Raw genomic sequence first — 24726 nt, 5'->3', positions numbered from 1 at the left:
TACAGAAAGAATCTTTATTTTTGCTAAGGATTTAGATAAGATTTATTAAAAGAGCAATCTGTAAAATAAGATTTCAAAAAAGAAAAGATTTACATGAAAATGGCATATGTATAGCAACTATTACTCAACTTGCTGTATTTCTTATTTTTAACTTATTAAAACAATGGGTCAGACAGTAGGTGCTCAAATGCAGATATATACATGTCAGGAGGAAAAAACCAATGTCTTATAATTTCTAGCCATATGATCTTGGGCAAATCCCTCAGTTTCCAATCATGCAATGGAAATAATAAGTAGTACTTATCTCATAGGCTTCTCACAAGGACTCAATGAGTTAATACAAATATTTGCTCACTGTTGCTTTCCTACTGTCTATCACAGTGCCTGGCTCATGGTTGGATTAGAGATTTTCAACTGGTTAAGTATCTATAAATATTCCAAAACCCAAAAAACTCCAAAATCAAAACACCTCTGTTCCCAAACATTTCGGACAAGGGATAATCAACCTGTATCTTGTTTGTAGTGGTGGTTTCACAGATAGATAGAACTCACATTTCAAGTTATATACTTTGGATAGGTGCAGTTTATTTTATGTAAATTATTCCTCAGTAAAATTCATAAGATTAAAAAAAGTAGATGATACATAATCATATTTAAATGACGATGTAGAAGAACTGATAGAAAGAAGCAGAAATGAGAAAGGCTAACTGAAAGAGGCAGATCCTGGGACTGTGTGCAAAAGGCAGCTAGAGCAGAGGCAAACCAGTTCCTCCTAGACAGGAAAACTGGGCTTGGTTTGCTAGGGCAGTGTTTCTCAGCTTAGGTTCTGTTGACATTTTGGTCCAGATAATTCGTTACCATGGGGGTCTATCCTGTGCATTGTGGTATGTTTAGCAACATCCCTGGCCTCTGCCTACTAGATCCCATTACCCAATATGTGCCCTCCCCCCAGCCCCAGCCCCAGCCCCAGCTATGACAACCCAAAATGTCTCCAGACATTGCCCTATGGGGCTTAGTTACCTTAGTTACCTTGGTTGAGATTTACTAGCCTAGAGGGCACTGTGAAAGCAGGAGTGTTTTTGTCCTTAAATTCTAATCTGATGGCTTCTACCTTCTATGACAAAGAAAAGAGCTCATTTGCTGTCTGAGAGGGAAGAGAGGTGGTGAAGTAGCAAGTTTGGGAAAATACAATAGGTACAAAATACGAGAGAGTGACTCCAGTAGGGAAACAGAAAAATAGAGAAAATTGAAGTTGAAAACATATATCTATAAAATTTTTAGTTGTAGATTCACCATCTTAACATAGTTTTTCTTTCTCCCTTTCCATCTCTTCTAACATTCCTAAGCAGCATTTAATTACTTGGACTACATATGGCCAAATTTAGGGTGATTGTTGACTTGTGATTGTATGAGGGTGGGGAGAATCATTAGACCTGTTACACATCATCTTTTAGAGGGCAGAGATAAATGACAGTTTTAAAATCCCATGTCAGGGATCTGTTGTTGCTTTTTTAATACATTGTATAAGCATAGATTGATAGAGTTCTGAATACTTTCTCATTCTTTAATTACAACAGAACTTTGTAATGATAATCAGCAAATTCTGAATCATTAAAACATTTGTTCACTGTTATATATCTAAAGGAATAAAATATGCTCAATAGTATAACATTTAAAATTTTTTAATTGAAATTTTTCTTTTAAATCTTTTCATTAAAATACATCCTATTCCCTATATATTGCAGATAATTGAGCTATTTCTCTATAGAGGAAGGTATTAGAGTCTAATTCATTATTTGTGAAGCTACATTCAAATGCTTTGCCTAAATGGGGTGTTTTTTTTAAGTTTTTGAAAGTTCTGTATATCCATAATGGTGAATATTAGCATTAGTGAGGTTATATACAGAAAGGTTCTATATAAATATGGACATAATTTATATAGAATTTAGATGAAATTATAATTTATAATTTATAATCCAAAAAGGGAAAATATGAAGCAGGCAATATTTAAAAATACAAAAATATAAGCATATGGATAACGTATTTATCTTGTTCTTTTTAGGATGGCCTTGTGAAAGCTGATATGGAGAAATTGACATTTTATGCAGTATCTGCTCCAGAGAAACTGGATCGTATTGGTTCTTACCTGGCAGAAAGGTTGAGCAGGGATGTTGTCAGGCATCGTTCTGGGTAAGGACATTAATTGCTGCCAATAGTGATTCTTTGGGAAATTCTTTCTAGGCTAAATCATTCTATAAATTATTTTGCCATCTAGTCAGGCAAAGATAACATATAGGGGATAAAACATTATAATATTATACAGAGAAATATGGAATACCCATGTAGATACTACACCTTTTATATATTTTCTGGTGGTCAGGTTTTATTAATAGACTCATGTTAGTTAACAGAGTTACCTTTAGCTTAGACAGCCATTAATTTTTGAGACTTCTTTAATGGGAAATAGGAGAAACTAACTCTGGTAGTCTGTCAGTGCAATACTGTATTTTGAGAATCAGTCTCTAAATTGAAAACAAACAGAAAGATCTTGTTAACCAAGTGATTTTTTTTCACACAGCTTCAGTTTTACCTTTTAGAAGAGTATAAGAGAGAACTATGTTAGGCTTAGATAATAAGGTTCAGAAGATGGAAGTATACTGATTTGGAACTGTGCTAGCTATATTCCTACCTATAAATAAAGGTCTACCATCTTAATCCATTCTCTAAGATTAAATAGCAGTAACTTTGCAATTTGGATTATACATACTTTCACATATTGTCATTTTATGATACTAGTTTCTTAGAGTATTCCATTCCCGAAGTGATATATTGGCTTTCTCTACCTCCACTTAGAACATTTTAGTGAGTCTTATGGCACAGATAGTTTTATAGTTGATTTATTGATGGAAAGTTATCTAAAGACTGAATTTTAATTTTTAGTAAAAGAGTTAAAGTCTGATGAATTGTAAAGTAAAATTTATGAGATATTTCCATGTAATATTCTGTTGTTGCTGATAGTGTTTTGTCTACTCATATTTACAAATATAAGTAGGTTGTTTTGGAGATGTAATAAGCACATTGCTTTAATAACTATTTTGGATCAGATACAAATAAATATGGTAAAAGTCTGGAAAACAGAAAATGTCCATATTTACAAAGCAAAATACAAAGGTAATGTTAAGGAAACTCTGAGAGAGTTGTTTTAAGGAGAAAATGGAGTAGTACAGTGTAGTTTTAGTATACTTCAACATAAGGATTATTTTATAATCTACTAAGATCATTAGTGCTGTTACTAAATTTGCCTCTCTTTGTTCTCCTCTCTTAAATATACTTATTTCAGTTGTTTCAATGGAAAGTACTTGGGAAAATTAAAAGAAGTAGAATGGTTTGACATTCTTTTTCCTTTACACTTAGGTACGTTTTAATTGCTATGGAGGCATTGGACCAACTTCTTATGGCTTGCCATTCTCAAAGCATCAAGCCATTTGTAGAAAGTTTTCTTCATATGGTGGCAAAGCTGCTGGAATCAGGGGAACCAAAGCTTCAAGTTCTTGGAACAAATTCTGTGAGTAAAAACTATTCTCTTACTAATTTTAAGTTTAATTAGCATATCTATTAGGTTATTAAGTATGAAATGTCTGATTTCCTTAAGTACTAAAGTTGGACATTTGATATCTCTGTCATTTCACTGTGACACTTTTTGATTTATTTTTATTGTGAAAGTACATCTTCAGTCTTTCAAACACTTTGGTCCCTGGTGCCAGAAAGGTTGGAGTCTGCTGCAGTGTTTAAGGCATTCAACCCTATGTGAATACTGTATGTTCCCATTCAGATTTTTACCAACAACTGACAGAATCATATATCACATATGCTGTTTATGGATAATTATTTTCTGTTATAGAGAGAGGAAGTATAAGAGCTGCTGACAGTATGGATTCCAGAGTCCAACTGCCCAGTTTGAATTATGCCTGTGCCCCTTTCTAGCTTGTATCTTAGGCAAGTTATTTAACTTCTCCTTGCCTCTGTTTTTCATTTGTGAAATGAGAATAATAATAGTACCATTCATATAGGATTATCGTGTGACATAAGTTAATACATATGAAGCTCTTGAAACACAGTTATTATTGGTAGTATAGTGCTTTTTTTTAAAAAAGTGAGAGTAAATGAGTAAAATCCTCACTCAAAAATCCTTAATATGATTTTGTTTATTTAAGAGGGAAAATATTGGATATTTCCAAATGCAATTAGGTGATAGTGACAAGCTTAGTTTTAGACAAAGGAGCTACTTAGGCTTCTCCTATTTCCTTCACAATTAGGTGAGGAAAGTGTAGGGGAAATGGTTTGATAGGTGGGGGAAAAAGTTTTAGTGTACATTCCCAGAAGTTTCTTTACTTGGAGCCAGAAATACCATTAGGATTACTTTCATGAGTCATTTGGGCAAAAGACCAAATTCCCCAATTGTCTGCTTTGATTTGAGTGAATTGTGTTAAATGAAATGTCATATTATCTTGACCAACATTACTGATCTAGTATTCCCTAGTGGCTTAATGTTAATTTATTAGTGGTGCTGAGTGCCAGCTATTGTCAAACATGACTGTACGGATTTAATATTTTTATATTTATTAATGGTCTTTGTACATTTTAATTTGTTGACATTTGCGTCTTCCTGCTGATGCCAACTCAGTATGACACTAATGGATACTATTTAGGTTTTCCTTTGTTTCAGACATTTTGTGCTGGAAAACTTTTAAGTTTTGCCTCTTTTATATTGTAAAGTATAAATATGTACATATAAATATATATAAATATGTATTTCTGTTTCACATACAGGAAACTATTGATCATAACATAATATACCTATATATGCAGATTCAAAAAAGAAAAATGTTCAATAGCAATAAATTATATATAATAATTATATTTATTGTATTATATACATTATATAATATTTATTAATATTTATCATATTATATATAAATTATATTATAGTATATATTACTTATTACTTATGTGATAAGTAATACATAATGGTAATATATATTAATAATATGCAACATTGTTCAGGTTTTTTTTAAAGAAATAATACTGTATGTGCTAGGTACCTGACATATATTATGTCATATGATTCTCACAAAAATGCTTCAAGCTGCAAATATTATTCCTGTTTTCTGCATGATGAATTACATCTCAATAACTTGTCCAAAGACACATGAAGTAATGCTGTATATAACAGGGGGATTCAATCCTAGGTCTGTCTTACCCCAAAGCTTGTGTTCTTTGCAATGTAAATACTTGTCATTACTGTAGATTAAGACTTAGGGAAAGCATAGATTACTTTTCTTGCTTTCCTGCTCTTGTTTTCTAAAAGTTTATTATTAAAAAGTTTCTTTTGTGTTTATGTGGTATTTGATATTCTATTTGCTTCTTATTTGGATGTTGTTATTGTAACAATTAATGAAAGTTAAGTGTGTTTGTTCCACACTTTAAAGAAGGTTATGTATATATTGTTTATATTGTTATTTTTGTTTTTTAGTTTGTCAAATTTGCAAATATTGAAGAAGATACACCATCCTATCACAGACGTTATGACTTTTTTGTATCTCGATTCAGCGCCATGTGTCACTCCTGTCATAGTGATCCAGAAATACGAACAGAGTATGTATTATTTTACTTTATGATATATAGGTGGATGTCATGTGTACATATTACATAATGATTACCAAAGGAAACAAGAATATGGCTAAAATATAACTTTCCTTTGCTGTTAGAAGTTATAGACTGAAATAGCAAAATGAGAGTGGCTTCTCGACTTACCAAAATTCAGTCTTTAGTAGACCCTAGAATGTTACTTCATGTTCCCTCTGCCTGTCTCAGAGCCTGTCCTTCTGTCATTTCTGCTTTCTTTCTGCTTTCACTCTAATCCGGGCATGTGGGTCTCCTTGCTGTTTCTTGAATGCTTCAGGCACATCTCCTCAGGTCCTTTGGACACACTAGTCTCTCTGCCTAGAACAGTTCCTTAGGTGCCCACATGGCTTGTTACCTCACTTTGTTCAGATGTCACCTTATCACAAGAGTCCTCTCCTTGCCGCCCTTTATTTATTAAATATCGGCCCTCCCACCCCACCTGCAGTTACCTTTACCTTCTTACATCTCTCTGTATTTCTCACTCCTCTATGGAATAGAAATTCTAGGAGGGCGAGGGCTGTGCTTCGAGGACTGCTGTGTCGCCAGCATTGTGGAGAGTGCCTGGCACATAGTAGGCTCTCAGGGAGTACTTTTTGAATGAATAAATAGATAAATTGGATGAATTGAATGAATGTATTCTAATCATTGTCAGTGTGAGGTTGTCATAACAACTGTCTGGGATATTTTTAAGCATTTCTTCTAGATGTATCCTAGTAAAAATCTGGAATTAAATACTTTATCTGCAAACACGATCTATAGGTTGATAGCTATATAGAAATGAGAAACTTTAAAATTAAGAATTAAAGTCAAAATGACCTTGGTAAATATAGAAAGTAGTTTGTTACTATAATACACCTAAAAAGCAAGAAATCAACCTGAATTTAGGCAGTTATTATATGCAGTTGATAATCAAGATATTCCGTGTTTTGTAATTTTTACTTTTCTTTTAAAATAAATAAAGGGATATGCAGAAATATAACTAGCTTGGAGCATGCAAGCTACGGTGTTAGTTTACAAACATGAAATGAAAACAAGTGTAAACAAGTGTAAAAGTTACTTGGAGAAAGAAAGCTGAGAGGTAATTAATAGTTGTTTTCAAATATAAGAGATGGTTTCTTTCTGTGATGCTGTTGGTATAATTTTTCCTCAGTATATTATAGACCATTTAGAGTCCTGCTATTATTTCTTTATTATGAAATATAAAGCCTTAGAGGTAGAGATACTATAATTGCCTTATTTATAATAATTAATTTCCTGTTTGTCCCAGTTACCATTAAAATCCTTGTTTTCCCTCCCTAAAGGACATTTTAAAAATGTTTTATAAAAACTATTCCCTGTCTTCAAAGACTGATGTTAAGTTAATGAGGCAAGAAGATATAAAGATTAGTTAAAGAAAATGGCAGTTTTTTCCCAAGATTTTAGCAGTTTTGCTTTCTTTTAAAATACAGAAAGTATCCAGAATGTGTTAATAGTATGCTTTTCTTTAGATAGACATTTCTCAAATTATGGTTAAGGTAAATTTCACATATAAACCAATGTATGTGGAAATACTTCTGATACCCATAATATTTATGAAAGATACATTTAAGAAATTAAAAATTAACATAAGGTATCTTATTTTTAGGTATTTATCGCCCCCTAGTGAAATATCTTGTCATATTTCCACTTGTTTTTCATTAATGTTTACAGAAAGAAATTTGAAATTTTCTTTATATAAATAAAAAGGCTTATTATAGTATTTTTTCATAATTCTAGGTCTATCCAATATTTTATGATTTATTTTTTTAAGTCAGGATCTTGCTCTGTCACCCAGGCTACAGTGCAGTGGTGTCATCCCAGCTCACTGCAACATCAAACTCCTGGCCTAAAGCAATCCTTCTGCCTCAGCCTCTTGAGTAGCTGGGGCTACAGGCACACACCATCAAGCCCAGCTAATTTTTCAGTTTTTGGTAGACGTGGGGATCTCTCTGTGCTGCTCAGGCTGGTCTCGAACTCCTGGCTGCAAGCTCTCCTCCTACCTTGAATTACAGGCATGAGCCAGCACACCCAGCCCCCAATATTATATGCTATTTAAAGTTCCATAATGGCAACATTTCATTTGAATTCACTGTAAAACAAATGAGTAAACTAAAATGCTGTAAAATATTTAGAGGGTTCAATTTTTTTCCTGCTTTGCCTTAAATAAAAGCCCCTTTGATTTTCTTCAGGTGTATTTATATTCACTTTTAGGTTCTAACTTAGCTACTTATTAGCAATCCTTTTATTTTTCACAGTACCCTAGCAAATAGACTCAGGGCCATGTGGGCAGTAGGAGATGCAGCTGGTAACTATTTGGATTTTCTTAAAATGTTTGCCTTGTAAAACTTGTTCCCACTTGTAAAATCATACATCACAATCTTAAGCTCTAACTCTAATTTTCTGAAGAATCTTTGGCTGTGGTGGAAATCGTCATTATCATCATCATCATCATAATGGTTAACAACAACAGCAGGAGCAGCTAATACTGAGTGCTTACTGTGTGCCAATTATTTGTTTAAGCACTTTACATGAATTAACTCATTTAAGTCTTTACAACATTTTTTTCTGTAGGTATGACAGTTCTATTTTACTGATGGAAAAATTGTAAAATTCCTTTAGGGTTCATGGCTAAAATGTGCTGGTTAACGGGCCAGATATTAGGTCTGGATTGGATACCAGCTGTATAGCTGTAGTAGTTACTGGTAGTCGCTACCATCATGCTCCCCACCACCTCACCATAAGGAGGGCACCAGCATCTGCTGCTACTCCATTTAGGCTACTGTATCACAAGGCATGATACGTGTGTCAACATGTTTGTTCATATGTTCTGTGCCACTTTGTGCTTGGTCTTCTCTTCACCCAAGGAGTAGCAGCAGGTGTGTAAAGCAGACACCTTTTGTAGGAATGTTAGGTTTGCTCACTGTGATAGCTGCACAAGAGTGTCTCAAGATCTTTATGTTTTAGAAAGCAGCATGTGTAGACACAGCTTTGAAACAGGGAGCTTTTGTGTTTATATCTTCCAATTCATTTTTCTCACCTGTTCAGTGTCATATTATTGCCACCTCCCATTTTCCATCTGCTACTCCTGAATATCTGCATTATCTCCCCATGGGTTTGTAAAGCCAGTATCATTCCCTTTCTCATATCTTTGATTCTTTAAACTTATCTACAATTTTTGGAAGACAATGCTAGGTAAGCTGAATAAACCTCTAATTGGTATTTCAAATACTAGAAAAAAAGGGAGGAAGTAACAATCATATTGGGCCAGAAGGAAGAAGTTTTGAGACAAATGGGCCGCCGAGTTAGCTCTGCTTGAGACTTTGTTCTTCTACAGCTTTTGTAAGCTGCTTTCTGCTGTCTAGTTACTTGTCCTCTCATTTTTGAACCTATAGATTTTTCTTTTCTTTTTTTTTTTTTTTTTTTTTTTTAAGAGTGAGGAGGAGTTTGAGGAAGTTGGGTACTGTGAATTGGGATGGGAGAATAGGGCAGCATTCTGTCACTTTATTGATAAATTTTAAGTCATGTGATCACATTATTATATGCTAATGCATATGTGTCTATAGACGCATGTATATATATGGCTGAGGTTATCCATTTTGATCTTGTTTGTCATACCTTTCAAAGAACCAGCCTAAGTCTTCCATGTAGTTGAACTTAAAGGAGGTGAGTGGCTCTCAGGAGAGGAACTTGAGAGAAGTCTGAAGACACATGAAAGGTGTTCAGGAACAGTGAAATCCTGTTTCCGTTCAGCTTTTGAGACTTCTAGGAAGAAAATGCAGAGCATCTAGTTCATATTAGTTTGGATTATTATAATCATCATCATCTTAGTAAAACCTGTGCTTTGGATTTTTTTCAAAAATAATACATGGACTAGACATCTCTATATTTTACAGTCCTTTTAAGCTATAAATGCTGATTTTGAAAAGATGATAATCAAATAAGCCTATTTTGGATGTATTTGTGTGTGTACCTGAAATTTTTGAGATTTTAATATCTTAGACTAGTGTGTTATTTTCAGATATTTTATTTTATTAAGATAGCAGTATTTACTTCACATCCATTCTCTTAGGCAAACAGACTTGTTTAAATAAAATTTTTTAATAGCTCATTTTCTTTATTTATAGAATCCGAATTGCTGGAATCAGGGGTATTCAAGGCGTGGTTCGCAAAACAGTTAATGATGAACTTCGGGCTACCATTTGGGAACCTCAACATATGGATAAAATTGTTCCATCCCTCCTGTTTAACATGCAAAAGATAGAAGAAGTTGACAGGTATTGAATAAGATGTGAGGGTTGAAGCTGTGTTATTTTTGTATATTTGTGTGTGTGCTTGCTAGGGTAAGAAAGTTTTGTCTTTAATACTGTGTAAATAATAGTTTTGTAAAGTTAAGTGAGTTTAAAAATATATATATTTCTGGAAAAATTGTTAGTCTGTAGTGAAACATTAGTAAACCATAGACTATTATTCATACACTTAAGGCTTTATTTTCTTTCAGAATAAGTTTGTACTTTACTTGCTGTTTATTGAGCATCCAAATTGCTATTTTAATTAACACTATTTAAGGTTGCAAGTGTGAGAAATAAAAATTATAGCTCAATTTCTGTTATTCTTTAGAGATCCAGCATGCTTTTTCACAGGGAGTTAGAACTAAACAAAATAATAATAATAGATATTCACTCTGTTTTATTTTTCAACAAAAAGATTAGACCCTTTATTTTCCCCCCACCCCCAATTTCTGTTGCCATGCACACAGATAATGTGTGATTAAGCTTCAGAAGCAGGATTCTCCAGTTTGGCTTATTATCCTGATCTCCTTGTTTCTTGCAGTTTGAAGAGCAAAATCTGAATCAAATTTGAAAGGAATTTAATTCTGGTTATAAAATTTAAATTTTATTTATAATTTTAATGATTATATGTGTGATATCAAAATAAAAGTGGTCTAGAAAAGAGATGTAACTGACACTTGTATGGTAGCACTTATATGTTCATTTAAATTTACAATAATTACAGAAAGGATTTATGCTTAATTCCTTAGATGTGACTGCCTCCAGCTTTGGAAATCTTTCCTAAAGTGTGAAACTTGGTATATTTTAACACCGTTTATATTTTTTCTATTCTTGGCACTGTAGCTGAGATGAAAATTTCCGTATCTGAAATATTTACTATTTAGAAGGTCACTAGCTAGTTGGGAACCCATTTTTTTCCATAGTTATGGCTCTTAGGGTCCAGTGTCAGCATAAGCAAACTACAGGAAATAGATCTTTTGTTGTCAAGTCTTAAGAAATTGTATTATCTCATGGTGTAATCCCAGTTCCACAGATACGCTTTTTTAAATTATTATTTCACATGAATATATTAGCCTAAAATAATGTTTCAAGATGTGAACAAAACACATCTTGTACTGTGTACTGAAGACATCTATGTATGTAATTATTCGAATTAGCTTTTAAAATTTATTTCTTATTTGCAGGTAAGCTCATAGTTTTCCACTTTATTTTATTTTTGCCCTCTTGTAGTTAAACTGGAGATACCTAAAGGTGGTCTCTGGGCACTGCATTCTTACTGAGATTTTGCTGTAAATATAGAGAAGTTATATGAAAGTGAACAAATAGCAAGCTGGTATTTTATGTAAAAGATGTTCTATTAGTTAGAAACAAGTTGCACAGCTGAATTTAGTTCTCTCTGTTTGAAAGATTATATGGTTACCTTTGGTGGTGGTAAATTCATGAAGTCAGAATTAGCTTTAAAGTTATTTTGGTATAAAAATATTATTTTAACATTTCTGAGACGTATATTCTTTAGAACTAATATTAGAATTCTTATGTTAGTTTTTCTTTATTTCTCTTTCTTTTTCAGTCGCATAGGCCCTCCTTCTTCTCCTTCTGCAGCTGACAAAGAAGAGAACCCCGCTGTGCTGGCTGAGAACTGTTTCAGAGAACTACTGGGTCGAGCTACTTTTGGAAATATGAATAATGCTGTTAGACCAGTTTTTGCGTAAGTCGTTGGTGTTTTCCTGGTTATTTGTGACTTTGCTATGTAAGTTCTGTGCTCATTTACTCACAGAGGATAAACACTTTTTTACTCGTGTGAGTGTATTATTGATAGAAGCAGTGTAGCAGTGTGGAAGTAGTACAGAATTGAGTCAGACATACAGTTGAGCACTGGTTCAACCATTGAACTAGTTTTTTCCCTTTAAACTAAAATGAAGTGTAATAATGTGCTTAATATCATGTGCAACATTTAGCTTGAACTTACAGGCCTTGAAATGTGTATGTGCAGTGAAATATTAAACTGAGTGTCCAGTATGATAAATATTTTTATACTAACTTCTGTGATCAGTTCCTCCTATTCCCTGGCTTCTGTTTCTTGGCTGTCTTTTTGCCATGGCTGAACTGCCTTAGATCACATTCACTTCTCTGAGTAAATTTCATCTTTTACTTAGTGACTAATCAGACCAAGAATATTAAATATATCATTGGGACTTATATGCTTTTCATCAGACAAAATGCATTTATGAACTTTGAGTTTCTCTACATAGACTTTCTTTCTCAAGCCTTGTCAAGCTTTTGTGTTTCTAACTTATTCACCAGATATGACTGCAATATATTATTTCTGTGTAACTTCTAGACATTTTTGCTAGTCTTTCTTTTGTTAACATTCACTTTGTCCTTTTCTCCTTCTGACGATAATGATGGCTTTACAGCACATATAAAATATTCCAATGGTAACATTCAGAATTCTTTAGGACAGATGTTCTTGGACTAAGGGTTCAAAGTCGAGCTTTAGTCACAGAATCTGTAAACCACAAAATTATATTAAAAATCAGAGAATCATTAGATTTTCAAAGGGATTTGTAATTCCCCCCCCACCCCCCAAAAAAATATTGAGATCTACTTTTTAGAGACTCTGTGAGCTTGTGGAAATGCTACTAAAAATAATCAGAATTGTGTCAAATATACTAAAGGTAGATTTATTTTTTAATGTCCAGATATGCTGACTTAACATCAGAATTCCAATTTTTATTTTAATACTCTTACTAACTGAGAGATACTCTATAAGGCCTTAAAAATCTAGAGAGCTAGTGTGGAGGAAAGAAATTAGCAAATAAACTGTATTGAGTTGAGTGACTGAAAGTGGGCTGTATTTTTTCCTACAAAGAACTTAATGCACTTTATTTAATTAATTAAATTAAATGTTAATTGAATACTATGTAATTATGTATTAGTTATTTATTATGATTAGTTAATTAAATATCAAATGCCCTCTGCAGATGAGATACCAGGTATTTGGAGAACATATGTATGAATAACAAACTTGATGGGTGAATCACATGCATGATATGGAATTGCAATATATGGATTATGAGAAAAGGCCAAAAAGTGCTCTAGCAGTTCAAAACAAAGAATTCTTGTCTAATTTGAGAATTTAGAGGCAGTATCTTTTGAGATAGATGAAGGTAAGTATCAAAAACTGCTCTGGGAATTTTATTTGTAAATAATGCTTTAGTTCAACATTGAAGTAGGTTTTAAATTTCAGTTGTTATTTGATCTCATAAAGAAAATAAATGATTCAAAAGAAATTTTGAATACCACATTTTTAATTAACAGTAAGCACAAGACAATGATAACATTGGGTGGAGTATTAGATACAGTTAAGGTGTTAGTATGAGATAAGAGGAAGAAAGTTTATACTGTAGAGATCTCAAAATTTTATTTGTAGGTAAATAGCAGACATCTTAGCTCAAATGGCCAGAATTATCCTTTGATAAAGTTAATCAGATAGAGCTATATAGGATGGATTTGAGCCAGGGTCAGTATGTTACGAGGTTACTATAATAAAATTCTCAACAGGAAAGTATAAGAACTGTAATTGGTATCACACCTGAAGAGGTAAATAAAGTTTAGTTTTCTGTCTCTTAAGAGCAGAGTGAATTTTGAACTTTCTAGAAGAGTAGAAGTTCATTTTAATTTCAGGGAGTTTTACAACCTCTTTTAATGCTAAACAATTTACTTCAGGAGGTTTTAAAATTCTTTTCCACCTAATTCTCCCTTAATTTAGTTTAAACCTACAGTTTTCCCTATTTACCTTTCTTTGGAAAAAAACATTACTAGTTTTTTGTATAATATTCTTAGGTACTGAAAAATGTATCTCGTGCTCACTGTTGATAAAAAATTTCTACTTAATCATTTTTTTACAAGATCAAGTTATCAGTTGAAATAAAAAACCTACTTCAATGTTGAACTAAAGCATTCTTTGCAAATAAAATTTCCAGAGCAGATTATTTCCTATTTAAGAGTCATTTTGTATAGTCATTCATTAACTAGAAATGAAATACTTTTGTTTTGGAACTAAGTCTTCCTAATACCAGAAGATTTTTATGAGTTACTGATTTTTTAAAGTATGTCACACAGTTACCATCTTTACTTTGAATAAAAGAAAAACTTCACTTTCTATATCGTTGTATGTAGTACAATATAGTAATAAAAATTTCTTTGTATATTTTCATATTAGTGTATCAATGTTATTACATACTTTTTCATGTACTATAAAGTTTAATAATGAAGGAGAAATTGTTAATGTAAAGGTAAATGTAATTTTAATGATATATTTCCTACAGAAGATACTTTTTCTCTTATTAAATAATATCTGACTATTAAGAATCTGCCAGTTTATGTTTTGCAAACTATGGTTGTGATTTTTTTTTAACGGGAACATGTTCAGTTCAAAATTTCAGCTTTTGGGGAGCTTAATAGAATTAAAATGCAACACATAGAGGTGTATCATAGTAAGATTATGGTCACTCTGTTATCAAAAATCCTTTTGAATATTTAAAACTACAAAATTTAGTCTAATTTTTTAGCACAAACATCACATCAGTGTTTGTAAGTACTGGGGCAAAAATTTGAGGGAGTGGGGTAGAAGGGAAAAAGAGGAATAAAGAAAGATTGAGTTAGAGTTCACATTGTACATTGTCCGACACTGTGTGTGGTGATTTCACTTACTTTATCTTATCTAATCCTTGCAGTATAGTTACCCTATAAGGAAAGCTATTATCACTCATATTTTACAAGTTCTTTGCCTTGATTGATTCTGTATTTCTGAAGATTTCATGAGAAAATTCTTAGCTCCAAGTTATTTCTCAACATTTAAAAATCCTGTTGAAATTAAACTTTGACATTTGGAAATAACATTAGACATCTGGATGTCAAATGTCAAAAGGTGTGATAAAAGATAAAAGTCCTTGTTCCTTAAACTTCTCCACAAAAGTTGGTAGAAGAGGGTGAACTCGTGTGTTTGACCATTGGTTGTCAGGAAGCAGTCTGAAGTAAGACACTGGAAGTTTCTTTGAAGTCTAACATTATTTATTTTATAAATTACTAGAAATTTTATATACCATTACATACTATCTTCAGGATTTTTATATATAATAGGAATAAGAAGTGTTTTTTTTCCCCTCAAAAGTCTGTCTGAGTGAAATTGTTGTTCCAGCCAAAGGAATAGTAAAGAGAAATTTTTAGACCTCATTTGGCCCCTTAGTCCTACTCTGCTTAAATCTCCCTCTAGTACACATATTGTGGAATTAAAGTAATTTTTATTCAAACTAGGTATATGTTATGCTCAGTTCATTTTAAAAATGCTTATGCATGAGTGTCCTCAAGATACGGGGGAAAATTTATTATTATTTTTTTTAACTTTTTAACATCTCAACCAATTGAGTTTGTGGCTCTACTTTTTCTTCCTTGTGCCTCAGTGACCCCTCGATATAAAACACTCAACCTTCTTTGGAAACATATTATGAGAAATAAATTATGTATATAAATCTTGGACAGTGCTTCTCAGAAGTTAGTATGCTAACTTCTCAGACTCTTCACCGATTAGAGGACTTAAGTATGCACAGATTTTGATATACTTGGGGGTTGGGCAGGGGGTAGGGTTCCTGGAACCAATCTCCCAAATATACCAGAGATGACTGTGGTCTAATAATTTATTGTTGTCATATGACAGGGTTTGGCAATTGGGGAAAATATGTATCATATTTCTAGAAATTAAAACCTTGGTTTTCTTTTAAATAATATTCTGACTGTTAAGCTTTTTCCATTGTTGAGGGTTCTAGAGGAAGAAAGTGTAATAAAAATAGTGAATTCTTAAAGTAATTTTTAATTGTTATTTGCAGACATTTAGATCATCACAAACTGTGGGATCCCAATGAATTTGCAGTGCACTGCTTTAAAATTATAATGTATTCCATTCAGGTAAGGTCTTGTTAACTATTTATCATATTTATATAAGTAATTTTGGTTCTGTATAGGTAAGGACATCATCAAACAGATACAGAAAACATAGGATATAAAACATGTTCTTAATTTAGCTATTTTTGTCTCATTTATTTTCATTTACCACTTATTTTTTTATTTGCCAAGATGAAAAAATAGCTAATAAAAAGAACCAAATAATTTTATGATGGTGCTCTTTATTGTGCTTTTATTTAATGCACATATTATGTATTTATATTTCACTGATGAACTGGTACTAGAATTCACATTGACTATAGCAGCATATAGCTGATAATAACAGCTCATGTTTATTGAATATTTACTATTGGGCATTAAGTAAAACACTTACCTACTGCAGAGGACCACCTTGGTTTCTCTTACAGCCTCAGCAGACCCAGTTAGCTCCTAATTCAACAGGCATATCAGGTCTTTTTTATACTATTTACATTTTTAATGCCCTAAAAAGTCATCATTACTTTAGAGAAGATAAAAATTGTAGGTAGCACAGATTTTAATATAGGTCATGTCAGGATGTTTATCCTGGATATGCTGTTTACTGATTAAATGAGACTGGGAAAATTATTCAATCTCTCTGAGCTCTGGCTTCTTCATCTCTGTAAAGAAGATTTTAATGCATGCATTAAATGGTTTATATATTAAAATAGAAGCACCATTTATCAAGTGCTGGTTGTGCCCCATGAGTGTGCTAAAAACTTTAAATGCTGTATGTCATTTAATCCTCATTACCCTATGAAGTGGATATTGGTGTAATCTCTATTTTCCAGGTCAGAAAACTTACCTTTCCTGAAGTCAGGTAACTCACTCAAGGACACAAAGAAAGTGAAGTCAGGGTTCAAATTCTGATCATTTTATTACAGGACTCGTCATCTACATTAGCCATTAAATTAAGGTTGATATCACGTGCCTAGCATAAAGTAGATCTTCAATAAATGATAGTTACTATAAAGCTGGTTTAGATATGGAAGAATAATTTTTTAAAGTTTAATTTTAATTTAGTAAGTAAGAAGTAGATCTGGCAATCTGTGGACATAATCTAAGGCTGTTCTGGTCTTTTCCAGTCTTGTATTCCTCCTTCATTCACCCTCCATTCAGATTTAGTTGCTAGACGAAATTGTTCTTTGCAAGAAGTAAATTAACAAAGTTAATTACAAAGTTGAAAAAACTTAGGAATCAATAAATATTTGTTGATTAAATGTTCATGAAACTATTTATGGTCCACAGCATTGCTTAAGAAAGCTTTAATTATAATGTATGTTTTATGAACTCTGTTAATCAAGAATTAAATAGTAGTATACACCAGAACGGGAATTTCTGTTTAATTATACTGTCCTGGTATAATTAAAACTTATGATAGATTTGATTGTCATTTACTATAAAATTAGTATAGCTATCATTTTTAGGTAATATTTCAATCTCTCTCCATAAAATAAACTAGCTAGCCCTAACCAGAATTTATATCCATAAGGGCTTACGTAGATACAGTTTCATATATAGTAGGGCATTTGTGGTGAAGGGAAAATATTTTGTCTAAAGCTTACCTTTTGTGCAAAATTGATTTGTTGATGGTCATAAAATGTGATTAAGAGCTGTGCTCTGACATCAGAGTAGAGTCACTTTTATGTCATTCCTTAGAGTTTCTGCATGGCCTTGGGCAAGTTACTAAAACCTGCTTTATTTGCACTGTGAAGGGCACAAAGTACCTGAGTGGAACCCACCTCCTAGAACTGTTTGTGCATATAATCCGTATACAGTGCTTAGAAGAGTGCCTGCATCTAATTACTTCTGAATGAAATGCCTTTTGTCATCATTGTTGTTGTGTTCAATGGTATAGTCATATATTAGCACAGGAGTCACCAATTGAATAGTAGTAATAAAAACTAATATTTATCAAGCACTTTTCACATAATAGACACAATTTTGGTGCTTTGTACAAATTAATTCATTTAATTGCTACAACAATACTGTGAAATAACTTGTTATATCTAAATATTGGAGATGAGGGAAACTGAGGGATTGAGTAACTCTCTCTTAGGCTATGAGCTATTTTAGCTATGAAATTATGGAGCCAGAATTTGAACATGGGTAAATTATGTTATGTTGCTTTTTAATCCTGTTCATCCATTAGCATTGCCTTAAACTTGAGTGTAAGGGTGGATTTTATAATAGGTAAATAAAACCTTAATAAACCTGACTTAATTTGTAATATAAGGTATAACATCTTTCCAGTTTCATTTCTTTAACTCTGTATTCTTTTTTTATACGTGATATTATTCTTGAATTGTTCCTTATAGGTAGAGTGAACACATGCCTTGATTTGGTTAGGATAACTATATTTTATATGTAATTATTATAACACCCTGATTTACTCTCTTAAGTATCCTGGTTTGGATAATAAATCAAATGGCTACCTTACATATAAAGCAGACTCTAATAATTGCATAAAGTTCACATATCAAAAGCATGCCTCCTATACAAGAAGTTCAGTTTTAGATTATGTGTGTGTGCCTGTCTGTCTAACATTCTTCTATTTTAACATAGCTTGAGATAAAACAAAGTAAAGATGAAAATGGAAATTTAGTTTTACCTTGGGTTGTTACAAAAGTAGATATGTTATGACAGAAATGCTAGAAATAACCTGGAGATGAAATCTGTTAGGTTGATAGAGATGGAAGGAAAAAGTCTTGCTTTTTGACAGAGTATTAATTATGTGTAAGACATGGCTGCTGCTCATAAAACCACCCATTCCAAAGGAGAGAATGATAACCAGCCTGAAAATAGGACAGTGGGGCCTCACGGAAGGAAAACAGTCAGGGAGATTCAGGGCCACAGGTGCTTTTCTTTTTACAACTTGGTGCAGAACAGTAGACCCACTCATGACTCATGGGTATAGGTGTAAGTTTAAAAAAAAATAAAATCTTGCTACTATGTTAAAAAAAAATCTATTCACTGGAGTTAAACATTTTTCTGGCTATGCTTTTGTTGTTGTTGTTTGGGTCATAGTATCGTTTACTGTGATTGATGAAATTTTTTTATATGTGTTAAAATTGCCTTTATAAATTCCAAATCTTCTGATATCTTCTTGATTTAAATTTTTTCAGGTACACATTGATAAGATTTTCATTTTGATAGTGGCTCTTGATGAGATGAAAGTTTTATCTGTTTAACATAGTTAGGTGTCCATACTCTGGGTAAGGAAGAAGTACTGCAAATGTCATGATCTGGTATTTTTTTTTTTAAACAGCATTTTGTCCTATTATCAAATTATAAGAGTGTATACATGTTCTTTGTGAAATTACAGAGATGTATAAAGAGAATAAAAATTTTTCAGTGACGACTAGTGTTAATATTTAGTTATATATAATTCTAGTCTTATTTACTTTTTACAAACTAGATAAAATTTTATTGAACATAGTATTTTGCAGTTTGCTTTTTTTCACTGAGGGTACCATAAATATTTTCTAGTATTGTTGTTTATTCCTCAAAGGAATGGTTTTCAATGGCTACATATTATCTCATGACATGAGTACCAGTCTCCTATAATTGGACATTTAAGTGTCACATGGTTTTTTATTCTCATGAATTCTTCCAGGATGCACGTACTTGTTAATACACCTTTGTACTATTTTGTTTCCTTTAGGCTCAGTATTCTCACCATGTGATCCAGGAGATTCTAGGACACCTTGATGCTCGTAAAAATGATTCTCCAAGGGTTCGAGCAGGTATTATTCAGGTTCTGTTAGAGGCTGTCGCCATTGCTGCTAAAGGTTCCATAGGTGAGTGCCAGAAAAAAATAGGATAAAATAATGCTTTAATCTATTTCAAAGTGTTTTCTCAGTAGGCATAGCAGTATATGAAAAACTCTTTAAGAGTATTTCCACACATTTTTAATTGTGCTCTAATTTCTCTTGAAATTTGAGTTCATGTGATTATCTTCAGGCATCTTTGGTGCACAGTTAAGCATTTTCCTTCAAATCAATTTCTCCTCTCTTTCTCCTAATAAAGGTTTTTGTGTATCAATTACATACTGAATGTTGGGAGAATATAGATACAAGAAACTGATAATTTACTTTCAGTTAGACAACTCCACCTAATGCTATAATACAAGGCAGGCCTTTGACTACATACGATAAAGAAACTAGGATTCAGAGAAAGAAGGGAAAATGAATTAGCATGAGCAAAATATTATGTGGTCCCTTTTGGCTAGAATGTGTGGTGTTAGTTTAGAAGTTAGAAAAGTTAAAAGTTCAGCTTTAAAATTAAGTTGTAACCAAGTTGTGGACATAGTTCTACAGTTGACTGACCGTCTTTAAAGATTTACAGTAATCTCTATGAGAGACGTGCTATAGGATAATTCACCTGGCAGTAAAACGTAGGACACATGAGAAATCACAAGCTGTTGTCACAGTTGTAGGCATAAGGGAAAGAACTTGCCCTTAAATAGCCACAGGAATGACAAGGTAAAGTCAATAGGGATTGTAGGAGTAACAAGAAGAAGGGACAGGTCACAGATGACGATATTTCACCTTACATGTGATTAGAGAAAGGAAAGGGTACCTAACAGAAATACAGATGTTAGGAGGAGAATCTGATTGTGGTTTCTTTGCTTCAAAATCAATGTGGAAATATATCAGCTAATGAAATGTAGTCATACCTCCGTATGTGCAGGGGAGTGGTTCTGTGACCCCAGCGGATGCCAAACTCCAGGGATACTCAAGTGCCTCATATAAAATGGCGTAGTATTTACAGTTAACCTATACACATTCTCCCATATACTTTAAATCATCTCTGGATTATTTGTAACACCGAGTACAATGTAAATGCTATGTAAATAGTGGTTATATTGTGTTTGTTTAAAATGTATTATGTTTTATTGTGGGTTTTTTTTTCCCCAAATGTTTTTGATCTGCAATTGTTTGAATCCCTGGATATGAAACCCACAGATATGGAGGGCTAACTCTATTCTAATATTCTTTCAGTGTCAGATAGAGGTGGACATTTTGGGTATGAACTTTTCATTATTATTTATCTTGTAACTTATCTCCACTTGATCTTAGCCGAAAGGCTGAGAAGCAATTGTAACTTATCTCAAAGAGATGAAAACAGATTACTTAATTGACAAGCTATTTAATTTGAAATATGAAATGAAACAGATGATACATTGAATCATCACACTCATTAATACCTAATACGTTAGGAACTATGCGCTAGGCTCTATAAATTCAAGGAAGTGTTTGAGCATGGCTGCCTGTTCTAGAAAAGCTTGTAATCAAGAGTAAAAGTCAGAAACGAAATCTACTAATTAAAATATAGTGTGATAGAAGCAGTGATATAGAAACATGTGCAGAGAATTTATAGAAAAAAAAGACTGAAAATTTAGTTAACCTGAATTTGATAAATTGGGTAGTTTCTGCCTCATAATTGAGGCAAATTGTTCTTTCTTCAGTCTCAAAAGATGCAAAATAAATCTTCAATGCTACCATCATAATTTTAGGAATTCTAACCCAATGAGTTAAATTTTATCTCAGTATACATTATTTTCAACAGACAAGATTAAGTATGTAGAAAGTTTTTGGTAATTCTTACATGCACATATACATTTTGTGATACATGCCCAGTAAATGTTTGTTGGCATAATGAGGACACTTTCTTATTTAAATATTTTTCATTTACTTATTTTTAAAAATGAACTGGTTAGTTCATAAATTATTGTAGATTTTTGGCAGTTTAGAAAACAACCAGAAAATTTTTGTTGAGAAATATGAGAATTGATTTTGAGTATGCAATACTAAAGAAGTATATCTGCTCACATAAATAATTCTTTACAGGGCCTACAGTGCTGGAAGTTTTCAATACCCTTTTGAAGCATCTGCGTCTCAGTGTTGAATTTGAAGCAAATTATTTACAGGGGGGATCTGTAGGCAGTACCAACTTCAGCACAAGTTCCAAAGACAATGATGAGAAGATTGTGCAGAATGCTATCATCCAAACAATAGGTGAGTACATTTCACTTTTCAAGACTATCATGTAAAACAGTGGTTTAAAAAGCTCTCATGTAAGGTACTAGACTCTTCTCAAAGATGAATGATAGCTCAGACTTCTGAAAAAGCTTTACTTTTAGAAAATAAACAAGCATAATAATGGGACAGAGAACACTGTGTACCCTTTACCAAGATTCATCTGTTGTTGATATTTTATTCCATTTACTTTTTCATTTGTATGTGATCGTGATCTCTTTCCCTCTCTCTCCATCTTTCTCCCTTCTCTTTCTTTCTTTCTCTTTCCCTTGTATGTGTGCATATGTATATGTGGAAAAATATATGTACACATACACACATATACATTTTTTTCTAAACCATATAGTAAGTTGCATACATCATTGCCTTTTATCAGTAAATACTTCAATGTATTTGCCCAAAAAGTAAAGATTTTTTTATGTAACCAGAGTAATCAACATCAGTAAATTTGACATTGATACAGTACTTTAATCAATTTTCTGTATTTCAGTTTTATCAGTTCATCCAATAAATGTCCTTTATAGCATTTTTTTTCTTGGATTTGACATCGAGTGTAGGATCATATATTGCATTTATTTGTAATATTTCTTTAGTTCCATCAGTCTGGAACATTTCCATTATGACATGGGCATTTCTTAAGAATAAAGTCCTTCCCCTCCTTTTGGGGAAAAAAAAAAAAAGTAGACAGTTCCTCATTTAGTTTTGTCTGGTGGTTCCTCATGATTAAATTCAGGTTATGCTCTCCTAGCTGGAATACTACATACATGACATGTTCTCAGGTAGCACATCCAGAGGTATACAACGTGTGCTTATTCCTTGTTGGTTACATTAATTTTGATCACTCAATCAAGTCATTGTCCTATTCCTCCATTGTACAGTTTCAGTTTTTTTCCATTATAAATAATAGGCATTCTCTGAGAAGACACTTTTAGATCATGCAGATACTCTGCTTTTCATTCAGACTTCCTCGTAAATTGAGCATCAGTTTATATTCTTGCCTAACCCAGTCTTTATTATGATGGCTGTAGAGTGATGGTTTTTTAAACTATAGCACTCCTCCACAGCTACTAGTTGCCACTCAGTGTTGTATTGTAAGCAAGATCCCCTTTTTCTACCTTTGTATGTATGGAGGAATGCATGTGTTTATTTATTTATTATTGGTATGAACTTACAGATCTATCTATATTTGTAGGGTTTATAATTCATTACTGTACTTAATTATTTTGGTGCTCAAATTGTCCCAGATTTCAGCAGTAGGAGCCCCTTCAACATATCCCTCCACTCTTTTTTTTTTTTTTTTTTTGAGCACTGCCTTACTTGGGTAAGCTGTTCCAGACTAATTTTATACTTTCTGCTCCAGTCCTGGAATCAGACATTTTTCCAAGGAGCTGTGGTTCTTTTTAGTGGGGAATGGAATTACAGACCAAGATCTTGATGCTGTTATCTTGGGTTTTAATAATGTATGCTTTTTTTTTTTTTTTTTTTGCTTTTCCTTCCTTCCTCGCTCTCTCCTGCCCTCCCTTTCTTCCTTCCTCCCCACCATTTTTTTTTTTTTTTTTTTTTTTTACTTTTTAATACAGTGGTCAAAGTATAAATGGCAAAGAGCTTCCTTAAAAAGCCATGAGAATTTACTTTTTTGGAAATGAAGTAATCTAACTATATATAAATACAAATTAAAGCAAGCTTTGTTTTTCTACTTTAATCTTTTTTCCCCAATATTTTCTTTAGAATAGCCAGAACATATTTTATTGTAACTACATGATTGCTGTGATGGTTTTACAATTGGATCGTATCCCTAGGGTAGTACCTAGTTTCTAATCTACCAATAGTTTCGATTAATGGTAGTCATATGTAAATTTATTCTGGAACTTGGCTTATGCCTTTTATCTGGTAATTTTCCCACTTGCTGGCTACCTATTTATAATAATCCTTGGGGATATTTAATACAAAGTTTATCTTTGTCATCTCGTGTCTAAAGATTTATGAATATGCATTATCCATTGTGCATCCCCAGCAATACCCGTTTGCTGGACATGTACCCACACCAGTTCCCGTGCTAGGGCTTTGTGATGCCTGTGGCTCTCACCTTGTGGAGCCATTTATTTGATTGATCTACTCAGAGCAGTACCTCTGTTTCACCTAGTTGCAGTCTCATCACATGCATAGAAATTGTCCTCATGAGTGGAAAGGCTGAGGAGTCTCTTATTCAACACACTGTGTAGCACATAATAGGTGCTTAACATTTTGGGATTGACTGAAAAAACAAAAGGTAGTAAACTCCAACATTACCATGGAATTTCAATCAAGCATAGACATTCTAGTTATTGCTTAAAACAATTAGTATTAATGTGTAATGAACCTAGCTTCTGTGGTGACTTTTACATTTATTCGGGTCATTTTTGGATTTTCTCTGATACTCTAAGATGATAAATCAGCTAATCTTGTTTTCACAGAATTGATTTAAATTGCTTTAGTGACTTCTAATTAATTCAGTGTTACTATTTCACTCTAGAATATTTAATTTATTGTTTCTCAAGTATTTTATTATAAAATATAAATATAGCAGACTCAAGCAATATTTCTGTGATATAACACATTCAGAATAACGTGAGAATTAAAACAAGAGAGGAAAGAAATGCACTGTGGCACAGTGAGTAAGATTTCTTTTTAAAGTTGCATTTCTGGTTTCCTTAATACTTTCCTTTTAAATT

The 24726-nt window shown here is 32.7% G+C and overlaps 1 protein-coding gene across 3 annotated transcripts in view; it reads left to right on the top strand.

The window, feature by feature from the left end:
* EFR3A (EFR3 homolog A) overlaps positions 1–24726 on the top strand; it is a 99292-nt gene that overhangs the window by 38435 nt on the left and 36131 nt on the right. For all 3 annotated transcript variants that reach the window (XM_069465399.1, XM_069465398.1, XM_069465400.1), the window contains 8 exons: positions 2063–2190; positions 3415–3565; positions 5534–5655; positions 9828–9977; positions 11563–11700; positions 15881–15959; positions 19639–19774; positions 21827–21994. In XM_069465399.1, coding sequence (XP_069321500.1) covers positions 2063–2190; positions 3415–3565; positions 5534–5655; positions 9828–9977; positions 11563–11700; positions 15881–15959; positions 19639–19774; positions 21827–21994 — 1072 coding nt within the window. The remainder of the gene's footprint in view (positions 1–2062; positions 2191–3414; positions 3566–5533; positions 5656–9827; positions 9978–11562; positions 11701–15880; positions 15960–19638; positions 19775–21826; positions 21995–24726) is intronic.

Source organism: Eulemur rufifrons, chromosome 3 (assembly GCF_041146395.1).
Source record: "Eulemur rufifrons isolate Redbay chromosome 3, OSU_ERuf_1, whole genome shotgun sequence".
NCBI classification, from domain to species: Eukaryota; Metazoa; Chordata; class Mammalia; order Primates; family Lemuridae; genus Eulemur; species Eulemur rufifrons.
The sequence above is the reverse complement of the archived record's forward strand: the minus strand, read 5'-3'. Positions and strand labels throughout refer to the sequence as shown.